At 38.6% G+C, this 19,736-nt stretch overlaps 1 protein-coding gene, 1 pseudogene and 6 gene segments (V, D, J or C); 5 read left to right on the top strand and 3 right to left on the bottom strand.

The window, feature by feature from the left end:
* Positions 1-66: 66 nt before the first annotated feature.
* LOC121938596 lies at positions 67-1,801 on the bottom strand. The segment is given in 2 exon segments: positions 67-549; positions 1,744-1,801. Coding segments are annotated over 2 exon segments (396 nt in total).
* An 849-nt stretch (positions 1,802-2,650) lies between these two features.
* Positions 2,651-3,590, top strand: LOC121938600 (annotated as a pseudogene).
* A 4,353-nt stretch (positions 3,591-7,943) lies between these two features.
* Positions 7,944-8,680, top strand: LOC121938597. The segment is given in 2 exon segments: positions 7,944-8,111; positions 8,219-8,680. Coding segments are annotated over 2 exon segments (423 nt in total).
* Positions 8,681-9,314: 634 nt separating this feature from the next.
* On the top strand, positions 9,315-9,914 carry LOC121938601. The segment is given in 2 exon segments: positions 9,315-9,404; positions 9,591-9,914. Coding segments are annotated over 2 exon segments (363 nt in total).
* A 1,505-nt stretch (positions 9,915-11,419) lies between these two features.
* On the top strand, positions 11,420-12,142 carry LOC121938598. The segment is given in 2 exon segments: positions 11,420-11,510; positions 11,618-12,142. Coding segments are annotated over 2 exon segments (423 nt in total).
* Positions 12,143-13,563: 1,421 nt separating this feature from the next.
* LOC121938602 (immunoglobulin lambda-like polypeptide 5) lies at positions 13,564-16,318 on the bottom strand. Its single transcript, XM_042481816.1, has 4 exons — positions 16,242-16,318; positions 15,868-16,019; positions 14,779-14,889; positions 13,564-13,956 (listed from the first exon to the last, which is right to left on the bottom strand). The coding sequence occupies exons 1-4, from the start codon at positions 16,316-16,318 to the stop codon at positions 13,625-13,627; spliced, it is 672 nt and encodes a 223-aa protein (XP_042337750.1). The 3' UTR covers positions 13,564-13,624.
* Positions 16,319-17,166: 848 nt separating this feature from the next.
* On the top strand, positions 17,167-17,847 carry LOC121938604. The segment is given in 2 exon segments: positions 17,167-17,284; positions 17,471-17,847. Coding segments are annotated over 2 exon segments (360 nt in total).
* Positions 17,848-18,973: 1,126 nt separating this feature from the next.
* Positions 18,974-19,580, bottom strand: LOC121938603. The segment is given in 1 exon segment: positions 18,974-19,580. A coding segment is annotated over 1 exon segment (264 nt).
* Between the last annotated feature and the right edge of the window lie 156 nt (positions 19,581-19,736).

Genomic DNA, 19,736 nt, shown 5'->3' with positions numbered 1-19,736 from the left:
ACAGTAAATGGAAAAGCTGATAGAGTATAAAACATGATGCATTCACAATAATCTCATAGAAAGTGCTGATTTGATAAAATCTTTATTATTTCGATATCTTTGAACCATCAACATTAAGACAAGCAAAGAAGAGAGACTAAGACAGTGTTACAGAGTGCAGATTGAGAGCAGTAGCAGAGTAAAACCAGTAGCAGAGTCCCAGTGAGTCAGGTCAGGACTGGGAACACTGGTCTCTCCTCAGTGTCTGAGAGAGTGGAGTCTGGGAGCCCTGGGTGGCCTCACAGGTCACAGAGCCCACCTTCCTCCACTGGTCTGCAGAGAGCCTCAGGGTGCTGCTCCAGCTGTAGCGGCCGTCCTTCTCCAGCACCCCGGGGCTCCTGCTCTCCTCCCAGCTGCTGCTGCTGCTGCTGCTGCTGCTGCCGTCCACCTTCCAGGACAGACTCCAGTCTGAGGGGAAGCCCTTGTTGGCCAGACACATGAGCGTGGCCTTCCCCTGCTCCAGCTCCTCACTGGAGGGGGGCAGCACCGTCAGGGAGGGACGGACATCACCTAGGAGACAGCAATCAGCTTAGAGGACAGGGACCACACGGCTGTCAGTCGACCAGCAGACACTTGGACACATTTACTGTGTGAGAGCTGATTTTGTCCTTTAAGGAGTTTCTGTCAGATGGTTTTTCTGCTCCAGCAGTCACTCACTCACACATTGTTTCACTTCCCTTTAAGAAGCCTCTCATGCAAACCAGCACAGAGAGAATCATCATACAGAGCCACCCGAAATATATCAAACTACTCTGGAAATAAAATCTCAAAATTTAGACCAGTTTTCAAACTTTCTCATCCAAAACCTTAAACTGAACGTAACTTATCATTAACATATCTCATAGAAACATAAATACAGAAAACGAACTGATTATAATCAAGTAATCTTCATGTGGTTTTCAATCACCATCAAAGATTTTTGAAATTTGAAACATTTAACACAATTGAAAGATTTTGCAGATTTCCAAATACCCATTTTTGTTTTCACTCTGTTCAACTGAATTGGAATAACTGATTCATTCTGAATTTGTTTTAAAAACATTCATCATTTTGGTGCAAAATTGTAATTTGATCTTGAAAACATCAACAACAGGTTCACAGTTTTATCTCTTTGTACAACTAAAGCTTTTTAAATTGAAGTATCGTGAAAATTCGTAAAGAATCATTTGCTAAAGCTGCAGTGAGACTGCCTCCATGGTAACAGAGGAGAAATAAAAGCAGAAATATAAAAAAAAAACAAAAAAATCCCAAGATAATTTAATATACTGAAGATATTACAAATTGAAATTTAAATCCTTCAAATATGTTATTTAATATTTGTGAAGAAACTTACTTCCAACATCCAGTCTGGTCCCTCCACCAAAAGTCCACCACAGTGATACAAAGTCATTGAGCCGCCGCCGTACAAAAACCTCTGACTGCAGAGAGACACGGCTCTCTGACTTTGACACACTGAACTTAAACTACAAAACCTTCAAGGTGAAACTTTACCATGAAAGTTGGAGATAATTATTTATTATCTTACTGAGATTTTTTTTTTTTCATTTCAATGACATTTTGATTTTCTATTTCAAAGGCAATTATTGACTTTAAGTGCAAAATATTTCTGTAAAATTCTGCATCAATATGGAATGTCAAGGGTGTTGATTATAAATACAGAAACAGTTTTTGTGATAAACCCAGTTTAAATAAAGTTTGACTTACTTCCAACATCCAGTCTGGTTCCTCCACCAAAAGTCACCACACAGTGATACAAAGTCATTGAGCCGCCGTACAAAAACCTCTGACTGCAGAGAGACACGGCTCTCTGACTTTGACACAAACAAACTCACCAGAATTCGTTTCTGTGTGGATGTATGATAAAATTCAAACTGAGAAAAACACAGTACTACAGATTTCAAGAATGTATTGTTTGAAAATGTATTTTTATTTAAAATGAAAATTAAAATAATTGAAATTGGACTGCAGAGATTACAAGGTACAAGGTAACTTCATTGTCATTTTTCTTCAATGTAGTTTAGGAAGAAATGAAATTCAAGTGATCCTAAATCCTGCTACATCTTGTGGCGTCGAAGGAGGAGTTGAAGAGTTTCACAGCCCGGGAAAAGAAGCTGCTCTGTAGTCTGGTGGTTCTGCAGCAGAAACTGTATCTTTTTCCAGACTGTGTCTGGGGTGGCTGCTGTCTGTCAGTATCTTTTGGGCTCTGTGCAGTAACCTCACTTCACCGAGGTCACTGATGCTCTGGAGATGGGAATCTGTGATGTTCTGGGCAGTTTTAATCCCCCGCTGTAGAGCCTTCCTGTCCTTGACAATGCACGGACCATGCCAGCTGGTGATGTTTCCAGTCAGTATGCTTTCTATTGCATATATAAGCACACCAATTAAACAGAATATGAAGCATACAGAAACAATAGTGCAAATGGGAAAATAGCAGAAAATAAACTCTATAAATGATACAAGAAAGCAAAGCCTACAAAATAAAATTTAAAAAAAATCAAAAATTGTGATGCAGATCTATGTTAAATGTCTCTGTGGCACAGAGAACAAAAAACTTCCTTTATATGACAAGAAAGACAAAATCAAACATTTAGAAGCAAAACTGGGCAAGAGGCCCATGTTGTTTCTAATTGGTCCTGCAAATTTCTAATCAGTATTGACAGATTCACTGATAAACAGCCTCATCAGAGTAATCCAAGTCCCTGTTGGAGTCAGTCAGAGCATTTCCATAGAGAGCCACTTTGCATCAGCAGCTCCATGCTCCAGTGCTCTGGGAGAGTTTATAGTCCTGAGAGTTGAGCTCTGGATGACTGACAGCTGTCCTTCATGACAACAGAAGACACAGAAATGGTCCTCATCAAAAACATGACTTTGACCTGCGTCCTCATCTGGACTCTCTCTGCTGCTGCTTCACAGGTAAAGTCCAGAGAATCAAACTCCTCTCCTCTATGAACATCCGTCCCTCTGAAATGAAGCCGACAAAACCATGACGCTGCTTTATGTTTCTGTCTCTGTGTCCTCAGAGTCCAGAGGTCAGGTCACAGTGACTCAGCGTGGAGCAGTGAGATCTGCTGTGGGAGGCTCCGTCTCCATCACATGTAGGACCAGTCAGGATGTTCATGTGTGGAGCAACAACCATCTTTTAGCCTGGTACCAACAGAGAGACGGAGAAACTCCTAAACTGCTCATTTACTTTGCCAGCACTCGAGCATCAGGGATCCCAGATCGTTTTACAGGCAGAGGATCAAACTCTGACTTCACTCTGACCATCAGTGGAGTTCAGACTGAAGATGCAGCAGTTTATTACTGTCAGAGTGAACATTATATCAACAGTCAGCATGTGTTCACACAGTGAAAAAGCGTCGTACAAAAACCTCCCTCAGTCAGACTGAACAGAAACTGAAGTGACAGCTGCAGCTGGAAGCTACTGCAGAGACTGATACACTTCACTGACACACACACACACACACACACACACACACACACGTATATGTAGCATGCATGCATATCATCAAATAAAAAAAAAAAACAACTATTTTATTATCTGACAACATCTTATAATACACCACAAAATCCACTTCTCTTCCTTCGGTAAATAATCAGAAGGTTGTTTAATTTGTCTGGCATCTCTTAATCCCAATTTCAGTTAGGAATCAGCAGTCAAATAAACTCAGAGAAAGTAATCTAAGCCAAGTTTTTTGCCTTCCCTAAAAGAAATGAAAGGTCATTTCAAAGTTTTGAATAATCTTTCCTTATTTCTGCCTTCATAAATACCTACAAAACTGTTCCTGTCTTTCCTAAAATTCACCTCTTCTTTGATATTACATCTGTCTTTTCTCTGTCAGACAGGCTCTTTTAAATAATGTATTAATCATTATTTGGTACTAATAAAAACACCTGCCTTCATATATAAATATTAAAAGGTTTTGGGGCCTTTTATATAATTTATTGTGGAATCTGTTGTCAACCAAAACAATATATAAAACTTGGTTTGTCATATTTCACAGTTACAAAAAAGACAGACCCCAGAGCTTTAATGTGAAAAACAAGCAGGCAACAAAAACTGAAGGAACGGACGCAAACAGAAACAAGTACAGGAGAAAAAATGAACTAGAGACAAAGCAGATGATGTGAGGAACATGAGAGACAAGAGACACCAGCTTCAAATGCAGATGATGTGACACTGAAAAAGAGAAAACACACACAGACTAAAGACACAAAGGGAGGAGGGTGTTAACAAGGGACAGGGGACAGCAAGGCTAATGAGGGACAGGTGAACCAAATCAGGACAGAAACACACAAAGACAGGAAGTTAAACAGGACATGACACATGAGGAGTGACTTTCAAGATAAAACATAAATCACATTACAAACAAACTTAGGTACTTGACATAGTTAGGTATTCAAAAGTTTGCTTAAGAAGTCTAAAAAATGTTCAATGTCACATAATTTTAAACTGCTTGGACATCAAAAAAAGCTGTTTCAACAGCTGCACAGACGCTAAAAAAACTACCTCATATGAAGAAAATATACTTTATAACTTCATCTTATTGTAACATTTTACACTAAAAAACAAAACATGAGGGAAAAAAAAATATTATTTTAACAACAGTCTTCTTAGCAAAATTTTACTAATGTTCAAGTTCAAAAGTTAAAAATGATCACTTTAATGTCGTTTCCATTAAGCCGATGAAAGGATTTTTTTTTTTGTAATGCTCCACAACTACATTCAGCCTTTGTAGATCCATTAAAAGTCATTTTAACATGAACTTTGCTCATACTTTTTACCCGCATTAATACTACCTACTTTATTACACCAATATTAAATAAAGATATGGTGTATTGACAGAAATATTTTTTTATTTTGTTTTTAGTTTTACAAAATTGCATCCAACACATAAAAATGTTGTCATGACACTGTAGTGTAATTTAATTTTTGGTAGATGTTTGCTAGAATAAAATGTATGTTCAGGTCATTAAAGACTCTGTAGTTTTCAGCTTCATTATGAGCAAGAAAATATCAAGTCCCTGTTGGAGTCAGTCAGAGCATTTCCATAGAGAGCCACTTTGCATCAGCAGCTCCATGCTCCAGTGCTCTGGGAGAGTTTATAGTCCTGAGAGTTGAGCTCTGGATGACTGACAGCTGTCCTTCATGACAACAGAAGACACAGAAATGGTCCTCATCAAAAACATGACTTTGACCTGCGTCCTCATCTGGACTCTCCTCTGCTGCTGCTTCACAGGTAAAGTCCAGAGAATCAAACTCCTCTCCTCTATGAACATCCGTCCCTCTGAAATGAAGCCGACAAAACCATGACGCTGCTTTATGTTTCTGTCTCTGTGTCCTCAGAGTCCAGAGGTAGGTCACAGTGACTCAGCCTGGAGCAGTGAGATCTGCTGTGGGAGGCTCCGTCTCCATCACATGTAGGACCAGTCAGGATGTTCTTGTGTGGAGCAACTACCATCTTTTAGCCTGGTACCAACAGAGAGACGGAGAAACTCCTAAACTCCTCATTTACTATGCCAGCACTCGAGCATCAGAGTGTCCAGATCGTTTTACAGGCAGAGGATCAAACTCTGACTTCACTCTGACCATCAGTGGAGTTCAGACTGAAGATGCAGCAGTTTATTACTGTCAGAGTCGTCATGATATCAACAGTCAAGCTGTGTTCACACAGTGAAAAAGCGTCGTACAAAAACCTCCCTCAGTCAGACTGAACAGAAACTGAAGTGACAGCTGCAGCTGGAAGCTACTGCAGAGACTGATACACTTCACTGACACACACACACACACACACACACACACACAAATATAAATTCTTTACAAAACTGGGACAAAAGACACACTTCAGAATTGTTTCTGTCAATAAGGTGAAATCTAATGAAATTGATAACTGTCACCTTTTCTTGAGCTGTGTTGAGGTGTCTCTACAAGCTATTTAACCCCTGAAATTTGGGCAAACTGGTGTGATCTCTGTTGAAAACACGAGGAAAAAGGCAATGAGCAACTTGGCAAGAAATGTCCAGCAAACTGGAAGAACTTAAGAAAAGGTGACAAGAAAATTACCTGAAAATTACTTTTGAGAAAGAGGAAACTTTTAAAAACTCGAGGGGAAACTCTCCAGAAAATTGTATGTATAATTACTGTAACCATTTATTTTAAGTTCATCACTTCACAAAATCTTTTTTCATGTTTTTAGGAACTTTTTGGGGGAATTTTCTTTTTTTTTTTTTCTTTTAATTTATTGTTTTTACTAATTTCCTGCAAATTGATGGGTCAAATCCTGTAAAGTTGCTCATTGCTTTCCATATTTGTGAATGGAGTCAAACCAATATGTTTCATTTTTTAAGGTTTGGGGCCTCTCAGAACATTTATTGTACAATCTGTGATCCAACAAAAAAAAAAAAAAAAAAACTCTGACATGTCACATTTCACAATTCAGAACTGAAGGAACACGATGCAGAAAACCAGGAAGGTAAAGTCAGCAAACGTTTCAATGTAAAAACAAGCAGACAATGAAAACTGAAGGAACAGGCCAAATAAAATAAAGTAAAGGGAAAATAAAACTAAACTAGAGACAAAGCAGATGATGTGAGGAACATGAGAGACAAGAGACACCAGCTTCAAATGCAGATGATGTGACACTGAAAAAGAGAAAACACACACAGACTAAAGACACAAAGGGAGGAGGGTGTTAACGAGGGACAGGGGACAGCAAGGCTAATGAGGGACAGGTGAACCAAATCAGGACAGAAACACACAAAGACAGGAAGTTAAACAGGACATGACACATGAGGAGTGACTATCAAAATCAAACATAAATCACATTACAAACAAACCTAGGTACTTGACATAGTTAGGTATTCAAAAGTTTTGCTTAAGAAGTCTAAAAAAATGTTCAATATCACATAATTTTAAACTGCTTGGACATCAAAAAAAGCTGTTTCAAAAGCTGCACAGATGCTAAAAAAAACTACCTCATATGAAGAAAATATACTTTAAAAAAACTGCATCTTATTGTAACATTTTACACTTAAAAAACAAAACGAGGGAAAAAAATATTATTTTATTAACAGTTTTCTTAGTCAAAATGTTACTAAACCAAAGTCTGAGTTTGATTTCATCTGTTTTTAAACATACAGGTTAATGCAGATGAGCATTCATCAACTTTTCTTTTTAAATTTTACTTGTTTCTGGGGGTGTTACCACATTCTTCTTTTAATCTATCTTAAAAACATGAACAATGTTGAATTGTATCAATACATTCATACTCAGTTGTGACAAATTAATTTATAATGTTAGGAGACATTTTCATTCCAGTTTCTGGTAAAATTTTACCATCCAGTTGTAAACATTAATATATGAGGTCTCTACTTTTTCACCTTTTTTGTTTTGCCTGTCTGCTTGAGGTTTTGCAAAAACACATGGATATGAATATTTTATGAATAATGTTCAAGTTCAAAAGTTAAAAATGATCACTTTAATGTTGTATTTCATTAAACCGATGATATTTTTTTTTAGATAGATTTTTTTGTAATGCTCCACAACTACAACATCAGCCTTTGTAGATCCATTAAAAGTAATTTTAACATGAACTTCGCTCATCCTTTTTGCCCACATTAATACTACCTACTTTATTACACCAATATTAAATAAAGATATGGTGTATTGACAGAAATATGTTTTTAATTTGTTTTGTGTTTTACAAACTTGATTGCATCCAACACATAAAAAATGTTGTCATGACACTCTAGTGTAACTTAATTTTGGTAGATGTTTGCCAGAATAAAATGTATGTTCAGGTCATTAAAGACTCTGTAGTTTTCAGCTTCATTATGAGCAAGAAAATATCAAGTCCCTGTTGGAGTCAGTCAGAGCATTTTCCATAGAGAGCCCCTTTGCATCAGCAGCTCCATGCTCCAGTGCTCTGGGAGAGTTTATAGTCCTGAGAGTTGAACTCTGGATGACTGACAGCTGTCCTTCATGACAACAGAAGACACAGAAATGGTCCTCATCAAAAACATGACTTTGACCTGCGTCCTCATCTGGACTCTCCTCTGCTGCTGCTTCACAGGTAAAGTCCAGAGAATCAAACTCCTCTCCTCTATGAACATCCGTCCCTCTGAAATGAAGCCGACAAAACCATGACGCTGCTTTATGTTTCTGTCTCTGTGTCCTCAGAGTCCAGAGGTCAGGTCACAGTGACTCAGCCTGGAGCAGTGAGATCTGCTGTGGGAGGCTCCGTCCTCATCACATGTAGGACCAGTCAGGATGTTTATGTGTCGAGCAACAACCACCGTTTAGCCTGGTACCAACAGAGAGACGGAGAAACTCCTAAACTGCTCATTTACGATGCCAGCACTCGAGCATCAGGGATCCCAGATCGTTTTTCAGGCAGAGGATCAAACTCTGACTTCACTCTGACCATCAGTGGAGTTCAGACTGAAGATGCAGCAGTTTATTACTGTCAGAGTTTTCATTATATCAACAGTCAGCATGTGTTCACACAGTGAAAAAGCGTCGTACAAAAACCTCCCTCAGTCAGACTGAACAGAAACTGAAGTGACAGCTGCAGCTGGAAGCTACTGCAGAGACTGATACACTTCACTGAGGACACACACACACACACACACACACACACACACACACACAAAAAACAACAGTAGTTACTTCACTGGTCTACATGATCACTTACTGTATGTGTCACTAATAAATATTTTGTCAGATTTTTTTTTGACCCTGTTTTTTTTGTGTGTTTCATTACATTAGAAGTCCATTCGCATTTCAGCTATCTCTTCATTGACACTGTAATAAATCCATTATGTATGTCGATTTAAAATGTTGATATGCGCCAAAAAAGTTTTTATCCTGATGAGACCCTTTGGCCCCCCGTGATTCTCGCCCTCATTCATGTATTTAAAACACTGTAGCAGGTTGAATTTTAAAGCTCGATATTTAAAATTATTCTGGGAAATAAGCTTCAAACTTATTCCATAAAATAATGTACCTCTCCTTTTTCTGACTGCTTGATGAGAAAAAAACTGTCATAGATTTTGACTCAGCTTTTTCAAAGATTACTTAATTTCAGTTCATCTCAGTTTAAAAAATGTTCAAAAACATTATATAACAGATAGTTTACATAATTTCTGCTGTCAGCACTGAGGTTAAACAGCATGATATGTTGAGGACAGCTACAGCTCACTGACTCTGTGTGTTTGCATATGTGTCCTGCCTCTCTGCTCCCACACGTTAAGAGGACAGTGTTGATCAGTGTCTGTCCAGACCTTTCAGAGACACTGAGACGCCGGCAGCACAATGATGATGTCACTGAGTCTACTGCTGGTCACCCTGGGGCTCCTTGTTCAGGGTGAGACTCTCTTCTGAAAACTTTGTTCAGGATGCAACCAGGTTCACCTCAGTGATGTTCTGCTATGATGGAGAGACACTGAAACAAGCAGCAGTTACCTTCTTCCATCTATTCTCCGTGTTCAAGAAATGATGCTCTTCTGTTTGGATGTTGATCATCTTCTCTCCTGTTTTTTATATTTTCCAGGTTCATCAGGAGAAATCATCCTGACTCAGTCTCCTGGATCTCAGTCTGCTGTAGCAGGACAGACTGTCTCTATCACATGTAAAGCCAGTACAAGTATAAGTAGCAGCCTTCACTGGTACTTTCAGAAATCTGGAGAATCTCCCAAACTTTTGATTCGTTATGCTACAACTCGTCATTCTGGAGTTTCAGAGCGTTTCAGTGGGTCTCAGTCTGGGACTGACTTCACTCTGACCATCAGAGGAGTTCAGACTGAAGACGCAGGAGACTATTATTGTCAGCAGAGAGTTTACAGCTTCCCGTTCACACAGTGAAAAACTGTCGTACAAAAACCTCCCTCAGCTAAAAAGAGGAACTGATCTGCCTCAGCAGCTGCAGAGAAACAGACTGAAGAATCTTGACTGACACTTTAGTTCTTTTCATCAAAAAATGTTAGAAACCAGTTTTCATACTAGAGTAAGTTTTATTAGTAATTTTCTTGAAATGGGTTGCTAAACAATAAAAGTCAGTGAGTGCAATATTAGAGAAGTTAATACAGCAACAGCATTTACATTAGTCCATTTTTAAAGAATATATTAAGAGTAATTCAAATAAATATTTTTTTACTTCTTCGTATAGTTTTACTTTTCAGGAAAGCTGGACACCTTACATTGTAAATGAGCTTCTGTTCTTATCAAAACACATTTAGGTTTAAGTTATGTTATATTTTGAGGTCACATTGCTGATGTTGATATTTTGATGACATAATATGCTGATGATACACTACTTTATAATTTATATGCTATAAATCATCCTCAAACATTGTAGATTAAATGAGATCAATTAAACTTTCTGAAAACTTCTAGCAGACCATTTCTCCTTTGAATGTTTCTGGTCATGACACACTTCATTTATGAGATCCAGACAGAATGTCTGATTTTCAATAAAATATTTGAACAATTATTCATGGTTTGGAAAATAATCAGCACTTTTCTATTAGTGCACTAAGAAGTTTCTGTTGTGACAAAAGCTTCTGGAAAAAAAATGTCATTCATGTTTGGGTCACATTAAGCTTACATTAATGTATATCTGATGTGTCTCCTTGTTTTTGTGTAAAAAATATCAGGTATATTAAATATTGCATTGTTTTAGTGTGTTGTTTCTCTCTGTGTTGTTTTTTTTGTTTTTATAAGAACATACATGAGACCAACTGATATGATGAAAACTTCTTTATTGTGTTGAAATAATACACACTGAAAAAAAAATAGGAAAAAAACTTTATCAATGAAACATGTAATATGAGAGGGAGTGAAGGAGGGACAGAGAAATGAAAAAGGAGACAGAGTGTTGCAGATGCAGGATGATAAACGTTCATGTAATGCACATAACACATCTCACCATTTAAAAGGACAGAATACGCAAAAAACAATGGTGCAAATGGCAAAATGTCAGTAAATAAATGTAATAAATAATACAAGAGAGAAAATCCTATAAAATGACAATTTTTTTTCTGATGCAGTTGTTCTATGGTCTATGCCTTTATGGTACAGAGAATAAAAAACTTCCTGTATATGTTCAGTTGGCCATTTGGGCCCAAAGTCAAACATTTTTAGAAGCAAAATTGGTCAAAAGGTCAAAGTCAAATAAAACTGGTACTAAAAATCTGTAATCAGTACTGACAGATTCACTGATAAACAGCCTCATCAGAGTAATCCAAGTCCCTGTTGGAGTCAGTCAGAGCATTTCCATAGAGAGCCACTTTGCATCAGCAGCTCCATGCTCCAGTGCTCTGGGAGAGTTTATAGTCCTGAGAGTTGAAGAGTTGAACTCTGGATGACTGACAGCTGTCCTTCATGACAACAGAAGACACAGAAATGGTCCTCATCAAAAACATGACTTTGACCTGCGTCCTCATCTGGACTCTCCTCTGCTGCTGCTTCACAGGTAAAGTCCAGAGAATCAAACTCCTCTCCTCTATGAACATCCGTCCCTCTGAAATGAAGCCGACAAAACCATGACGCTGCTTTATGTTTCTGTCTCTGTGTCCTCAGAGTCCAGAGGTCAGGTCACAGTGACTCAGCCTGGAGCAGTGAGATCTGCTGTGGGAGGCTCCGTCTCCATCACATGTAGGACCAGTCAGGATGTTCATGTGTGGAGCAACAACCATCTTTTAGCCTGGTACCAACAGAGAGACGGAGAAACTCCTAAACTCCTCATTTACTATGCCAGCACTCGAGCATCAGGGATCCCAGATCGTTTTTCAGGCAGAGGATCAAACTCTGACTTCACTCTGACCATCAGTGGAGTTCAGACTGAAGATGCAGCAGTTTATTACTGTCAGAGTGAACATTATATCAACAGTCAGTATGTGTTCACACAGTGAAAAAGCGTCGTACAAAAACCTCCCTCAGTCAGACTGAACAGAAACTGAAGTGACAGCTGCAGCTGGAAGCTACTGCAGAGACTGATACACTTCACTGACACACACACACACACACACACACACACACACACACACACGTTTAACAAGTTGATTTTAAACACTTAAGAGTTCACACAATATACCTTTACTATCAATACACATACAGAGAAAGGGGCCACAAGAGATGCTCAACAGAGATTACAATTGTTGCCATTATACATAATAAATGAAATAAGGTCACAGTGTGGCGTATCTGACAAATGTTATTGATGGCCCTTTACATTTTTTTTAATGTTTATCCTCAGAAAAAACATTGCTTGCGTTTCTAAATCTTTCAGGTTGAAGCATGTTATAAATGCTGCAAATATTGCCGTGGATTTTTTTTCTTTCCATTTTTTTAATTTTATTCTCGAAGAACTGAGTCACTAACAGGCTATCAGAGTTAACTTTCTTCACAATTTACCCATTACACATAGCTATTAATCTTTCAATAATATGTACATGAGTTAACTGATGAATTGGTAATTGTTATTGACTCTTTCAGCAAGTCTTTTGGAGAATAATTGCTCTAAGATTTTACTTATTTTTGGAAAATAGCAGGTGCATCATTTTGCATATCCCTGTATGTGAATGACATGCTGCTTCATATGTTGAATTCGAAAAAATTGCTTTGCGACTTTTTTTTTGGTCTTTTTCAATATTTGGGATGATTCCAAATTAATTCTTCTTAGATATGAGAAATACTGGAAATCAGAATTGAATGATAACAGATACACTGCAAAAACTGCCAATCTAACCAAGTGTAATAATCTTATATTTAGATTAAAAAATCTAGTTAGTCTTGTTTTATGTATTAATGATTATCTAGTGCTGACTAGGAAAGATCATTTGACTTATTTCAAAATAAATATCACTTGCCTGGTCTTGTTAAGCATCTTTGTCTTTTTCTGAGTTATTTTTAACTAGTTACAGGAGACAAGTCTGGAAACATCCACTTCAGGTCTATAGAAACCTTATTTTAAGCACTAGTATGTCCAACTAGGCTTAAATAAATTGCTTGAAATTAGTGTTTTTGATCTTATTTCAAGATTTTATGGGCTATAATGAGAGTCACACAGTTTTACTGGTTTTAAGACATCTTAACAAGCAAAATTTGCTTACTGCACTGGCAGCCAAATTTGCTTCTTTTAAGTTCAAGTATGCTTAAATCTAGGGTGTTTGGCCTTAAATTTGACAGGCCATTTTTGCAGTGTATTTAAGTGATTTTCTTTTAAAAAGGTCTAAGTGTGTGAATTATAATCAAGTTTCACAGATAAAACTATAGCACAACATTATTCTCAGTCAGAATATATTGAAAACAATTAACTGACTTGGATTGACTTTGCACACAACTGTTTTTGTGTTTCTAAACATATACAGTAAACGGAAAAGCTGATAGAGTATAAAACATGATGCATTCACAATAATCTCATAGAAAGTGCTGATTTGATAAAATTCTTTATTATTTTTCAATATCTTTGAACCATCAACATTAAGACAAGCAAAGAGAGAGACTAAGACAGTGTTACAGAGTGTGCAGATTGAGAGCAGTAGCAGAGTAAAACCAGTAGCAGAGTCCCAGTGAGTCAGGTCAGGACTAGGAACACTGGTCTCTCCTCAGTGTCTGAGAGAGTGGAGTCTGGGAGCCCTGGGTGGCCTCACAGGTCACAGAGCCCACCTTCCTCCACTGGTCTGCAGAGAGCCTCAGGGTGCTGCTCCAGCTGTAGCGGCCGTCCTTCTCCAGCACCCCGGGGCTCCTGCTCTCCTCCCAGCTGCTGCTGCTGCTGCTGCTGCTGCTGCCGTCCACCTTCCAGGACAGACTCCAGTCTGAGGGGAAGCCCTTGTTGGCCAGACACATGAGCGTGGCCTTCCCCTGCTCCAGCTCCTCACTGGAGGGGGGCAGCACTGTCAGGGAGGGACGGACGTCACCTAGGAGACAGCAATCAGCTTAGAGGACAGGGACCACACGGCTGTCAGTCGACCAGCAGACACTTGGACACATTTACTGTGTGAGAGCTGATTTAGTCCTTTAAGGAGTTTCTGTCAGATGGTTTTTCTGCTCCAGCAGTCACTCACTCACACATTGTTTCACTTCCCTTTAAGAAGCCTCTCATGCAAACCAGCACAGAGAGAATCATCATACAGAGCCACCCGAAATATATCAAACTACTCTGGAAATAAAATCTCAAAATTTAGACCAGTTTTCAAACTTTCTCATCCAAAACCTTAAACTGAACGTAACTTATCATTAACATATCTCATAGAAACATAAATACAGAAAACGAACTGATTATAATCAAGTAATCTTCATGTGGTTTTCAATCACCATCAAAGATTTTTGAAATTTGAAACATTTAACACAATTGAAAGATTTTGCAGATTTCCAAATACCCATTTTGTTTTCACTCTGTTCAACTGAATTGGAATAACTGATTCATTCTGAATTTGTTTTAAAAACATTCATCATTTTGGTGCAAAATTGTAATTTGATCTTGAAAACATCAACAACAGGTTCACAGTTTTATCTCTTTTTACAACTAAAGCTTTTTAAAATTGAAGTATCGTGAAAATTCGTAAAGAATCATTTGCTAAAGCTGCAGTGAGATTGCCTCCATGGTAACAGAGGAGAAATAAAAGCAGAAATATAAAAAAAAAAAAAAAAATCCCAAGATAATTTAATATACTGAAGATATTACAAATTGAAATTTAAATCCTTCAAATATGTTATTTAATATTTGTGAAGAAACTTACTTCCAACATCCAGTCTGGTTCCTCCACCAAAAGTCAACCACAGTGATACAAAGTCATTGAGCCGCCGTACAAAAACCTCTGACTGCAGAGAGACACGGCTCTCTGATCTGACTTTGACACAAACAAACTCACCAGAATTCGTTTCTGTGTGGATGTATGATAAAATTCAAACTGAGAAAAACACAGTACTACAGATTTCCAGAATGTATTGTTTGAAAATGTATTTTTATTTAAAATGAAAATTAAAATAACTGAAATTGGACTGCAGAGATTACAAGGTACAAGGTAACTTCATTGTCATTTTTCTTCAATGTAGTTTAGGAAGAAATGAAATTCAAGGTGATCCTAAATCCTGCTACATCTTGTGGCGTCGAAGGAGGAGTTGAAGAGTTTCACAGCCCGGGAAAAGAAGCTGCTCTGTAGTCTGGTGGTTCTGCAGCAGAAACTGTATCTTTTTCCAGACTGTGTCTGGGGTGGCTGCTGTCTGTCAGTATCTTTTGGGCTCTGTGCAGTAACCTCACTTCACCGAGGTCACTGATGCTCTGGAGATGGGAATCTGTGATGTTCTGGGCAGTTTTAATCACCCGCTGTAGAGCCTTCCTGTCCTTGACAATGCACGGACCATGCCAGCTGGTGATGTTTCCAGTCAGTATGCTTTCTATTGCATATATAAGCACACCAATTAAACAGAATATGCAGCATACAGAAACAATAGTGGAAATGGGAAAATAGCAGCAAATAAACTCTATAAATGATACAAGAAAGCAAAGCCTACAAAAATAAAATTTAAAAAAAAAATCAAAAATTGTGATGCAGATCTATGTTAAATGTCTCTGTGGCACAGAGAACAAAAAACTTCCTTTATATGTTCCAGTTGGCCCTTGAAAGACAAAATCAAACATTTAGAAGCAAAACTGGGCAAGAGGCCCATGTTGTTTCTAATTGGTCCTGCAAATTTCGAATCAATATTCCAAGTCTGTTGGAGTCAGTCAGAGCATTTCCATAGAGAGCCACTTTGCATCAGCAGCTCCATGCTCCAGTGCTCTGGGAGAGTTTATAGTCCTGAGAGTTGAACTCTGGATGACTGACAGCTGTCCTTCATGACAACAGAAGACACAGAAATGGTCCTCATCAAAAACATGACTTTGACCTGCGTCCTCATCTGGACTCTCCTCTGCTGCTGCTTCACACAGGTAAAGTCCAGAGAATCAAACTCCTCTCCTCTATGAACATCCGTCCCTCTGAAATGAAGCCGACAAAACCATGACGCTGCTTTATGTTTCTGTCTCTGTGTCCTCAGAGTCCAGAGGTCAGGTCACAGTGACTCAGCCTGGAGCAGTGAGATCTGCTGTGGGAGGCTCCGTCTCCATCACATGTAGGACCAGTCAGAATGTTTATGGCTCTAACCGTTTTAGCCTGGTACCAACAGAGAGACGAGAAAAACTCCTAAACTCCTCATTTACGAGGCCAGCACTCGAGCATCAGGGATCCCAGATCGTTTTTCAGGCAGAGGATCAAACTCTGACTTCACTCTGACCATCAGTGGAGTTCAGACTGAAGATGCAGCAGTTTATTACTGTCAGAGTGAACATTATATCAACAGTCAGCATGTGTTCACACAGTGAAAAAGCGTCGTACAAAAACCTCCCTCAGTCAGACTGAACAGAAACTGAAGTGACAGCTGCAGCTGGAAGCTACTGCAGAGACTGATACACTTCACTGACACACACACACACACACACACACACACACAGTAGTTACTTCACTGGTCTACATGATCACTTACTGTAAAAAAAACTATTCACAACATATAAATATTTTTGAGACCCTGTTTTTTTTTAATTTGTTTCATTACATTAAGAAGTCCATTCGCATTTCAGCTATCTCTTCATTGACACTGTCATCAAAGGTCCATTTCAAAGTATGTCGATTTAAAATTTTGATAAATGCGCCAAAAAAGTTTTTATCCTGATGAGACCCTTTTCTCTGGCCCCGTAATTCTCGCCCTCATTCATGTATTTGGTAAAAAACACTGTAGCAGGTTATAATTTTAAAGCTCGATATTTAAAAAAAACAATTATTCTGGGAAATAAAGCTTCAAATGCAGAACAAAAACTTATTCCAAAAAATAATGTACCTCTCCTTTTTTCTGACTGCTTGATGGGAAAAAAAACTGTCATAGATTTTGACTCAGCTTTTTCAAAGATCACTTAATTTCAGGTTCTTATCTCAGTTTCTAAAAAATGTTCAATACATTTTTATAACAGATAGTTTACATAATTTCCATGCTGTCAGCACTGAGGTTAAACAGCATGATATGTTGAGGACAGCTACAGCTCACTGACTCTGTGTGTTTGCATATGTGTCCTGCCTCTCTGCTCCCAGACGTTAAGAGGACAGTGTTGATCAGTGTCTGTCCAGACCTTTCAGAGACACTGAGACGCCGGCAGCACAATGATGATGTCACTGAGTCTACTGCTGGTCACCCTGGGGCTCCTTGTTCAGGGTGAGACTCTCTTCTGAAAACTTTGCTTCAGGATGCAACCAGGTTCACCTCAGTGATGTTCTGCTATGATGGAGAGACACTGAAACAAGCAGCAGTTACCTTCTTCCATCTATTCTCCGTGTTCAAGAAATGATGCTCTTCTGTTTGGATGTTGATCATCTTTCTCCTGTTTTTGATATTTTCCAGGTTCATCAGGAGAAATCATCCTGACTCAGTCTCCTGGATCTCAGTCTGCTGTAGCAGGACAGACTGTCTCTATCACATGTAAAGCCAGTACAAGTATAAGTAGCAACCTTCACTGGTACTTTCAGAAATCTGGAGAATCTCCCAAACTTTTGATTCGTTATGCTACAACTCGTCATTCTGGAGTTTCAGAGCGTTTCAGTGGGACAGGCTCTGGGACTGACTTCACTCTGACCATCAGAGGAGTTCAGACTGAAGACGAAGGAGATTATTATTGTCTGCAGAGGCACAGCTTGCTGTTCACACAGTGAAACAACGTCGTACAAAAACCTCCTCAGCTGGAGAGGAACTGATCTGACTTAACGGCTACAATGAAACGGCAACACGAGACACATGGATATCAACAAAGTGCTAAACAAAAAGAAGTAGAGCAAAACTGTAACACAATCATACACAGTCATGCACATATAAAGTAATAATATATTTTTATTGAAAGTTTTCTTCAGACAGAGTTTGAAACTGTTCATTCAAAGTCAGCTGTGATGACTGTTTTTGTGTAAATGAGATACATACTCAAGCAGTAAGACAAGGTTATATTATTAGATATGGCTTCATGTTAAAACAAAATAATTAAGACAATTATAAAAAAATGACATTTCTTTCTTTTGATTCTTTAAAAATCATTTTTATAGTCGTTCAGCAAACTTACTAAGTTTTAAGTTAAATGAAACAATTCTAAATAAAAAAGTAACAATAATAATTCAACTTGTTACTTTAAAATATTTAAAGTTATTTAATGAAACACACCAAGAGGTTTCCAACAAACTAAGACTTTTTTCATTAATGCATAAAAACAGAAAGTTGTGCAGGAAGATAAAAGTGTTTCAGTCAGTATTATTTATCTCAGATTGCTTCATGTACACTCAAAGTTCCTACATGAAGACTTTGCAAAATGTGACACCATGTTTTATCTTATTATTATTTTTTGTATTATTTATTTGTATAGATTTTTTACTGTGAAACCCTGAAATACTTTTCATTTACATATTTGTAGATGTATTCACAAGGTTGAGCATATTTCTTGATGAAGAAAGATATTCACAAAAAAAGGCTCCTCATGTAAATCTGCAAAAGTGACATTAAGACTTTGATTTAAATATTTTATATCATCTTATGCTGATGATACTCTGCAATTTCTTTCTAATCCCTCAAGCTGTAATAAGTATTTTTTTATAACACAGTTCAAAATAATGTAATCAAAGTGTCCCTGTTTCATTGATCCAGTTAGACCTTGGCTACATCGGGACATTACTGTTAATAGGAGACACTGTCAGGAGAGCCTGACAGAGTTAGTGGATATGTGACATGATGTGATTCTGGAGTTCATTAATAAAATCATCACCAGTGGGGAGACAATCTAACACTGATATGGGTTTTCATCTTGAACCTCTAAACACATGAGAGAGGGGATCTGTTGCAATAAAAAATATCCACACATTTATTTCACTTGACTTATGTTTTTATTATACAGCATATAAGCATTATGACAACAATAAAAACATGACTATTTCTAATTGAAAACTGTTGTTAAGTGAGATGATAGAAAGAGAGACAGAGTGCAGATTGAGAGCAGTACAGTAGCAGAGTAAAACCAGTAGCAGAGTCCCAGTGAGTCAGGTCAGGACTAGGAACACTGGTCTCTCCTCAGTGTCTGAGAGAGTGGAGTCTGGGAGCCCTGGGTGGCCTCACAGGTCACAGAGCCCACCTTCCTCCACTGGTCTGCAGAGAGCCTCAGGGTGCTGCTCCAGCTGTAGCGGCCGTCCTTCTCCAGCACCCCGGGGCTCCTGCTCTCCTCCCAGCTGCTGCTGCTGCTGCTGCTGCTGCTGCTGCCGTCCACCTTCCAGGACAGACTCCAGTCTGAGGGGAAGCCCTTGTTGGCCAGACACATGAGCGTGGCCTTCCCCTGCTCCAGCTCCTCACTGGAGGGGGGCAGCACCGTCAGGGAGGGACGAACGTCACCTAGGAGACAGCAATCAGCTTAGAGGACAGGGACCACACGGCTGTCAGTCGACCAGCAGACACTTGGACACATTTACTGTGTGAGAGCTGATTTTGTCCTTTAAGGAGTTTCTGTCAGATGGTTTTTCTGCTCCAGCAGTCACTCACTCACACATTGTTTCACTTCCCTTTAAGAAGCCTCTCATGCAAACCAGCACAGAGAGAATCATCATACAGAGCCACCCGAAATATATCAAACTACTCTGGAAAT

This window comes from Plectropomus leopardus, unplaced genomic scaffold (genome assembly GCF_008729295.1).
Source record: "Plectropomus leopardus isolate mb unplaced genomic scaffold, YSFRI_Pleo_2.0 unplaced_scaffold30325, whole genome shotgun sequence".
NCBI lineage: Eukaryota > Metazoa > Chordata > Actinopteri > Perciformes > Serranidae > Plectropomus > Plectropomus leopardus.
Note: the sequence above shows the minus strand (reverse complement) of the source record. Positions and strands in the feature narration are given on the sequence as shown.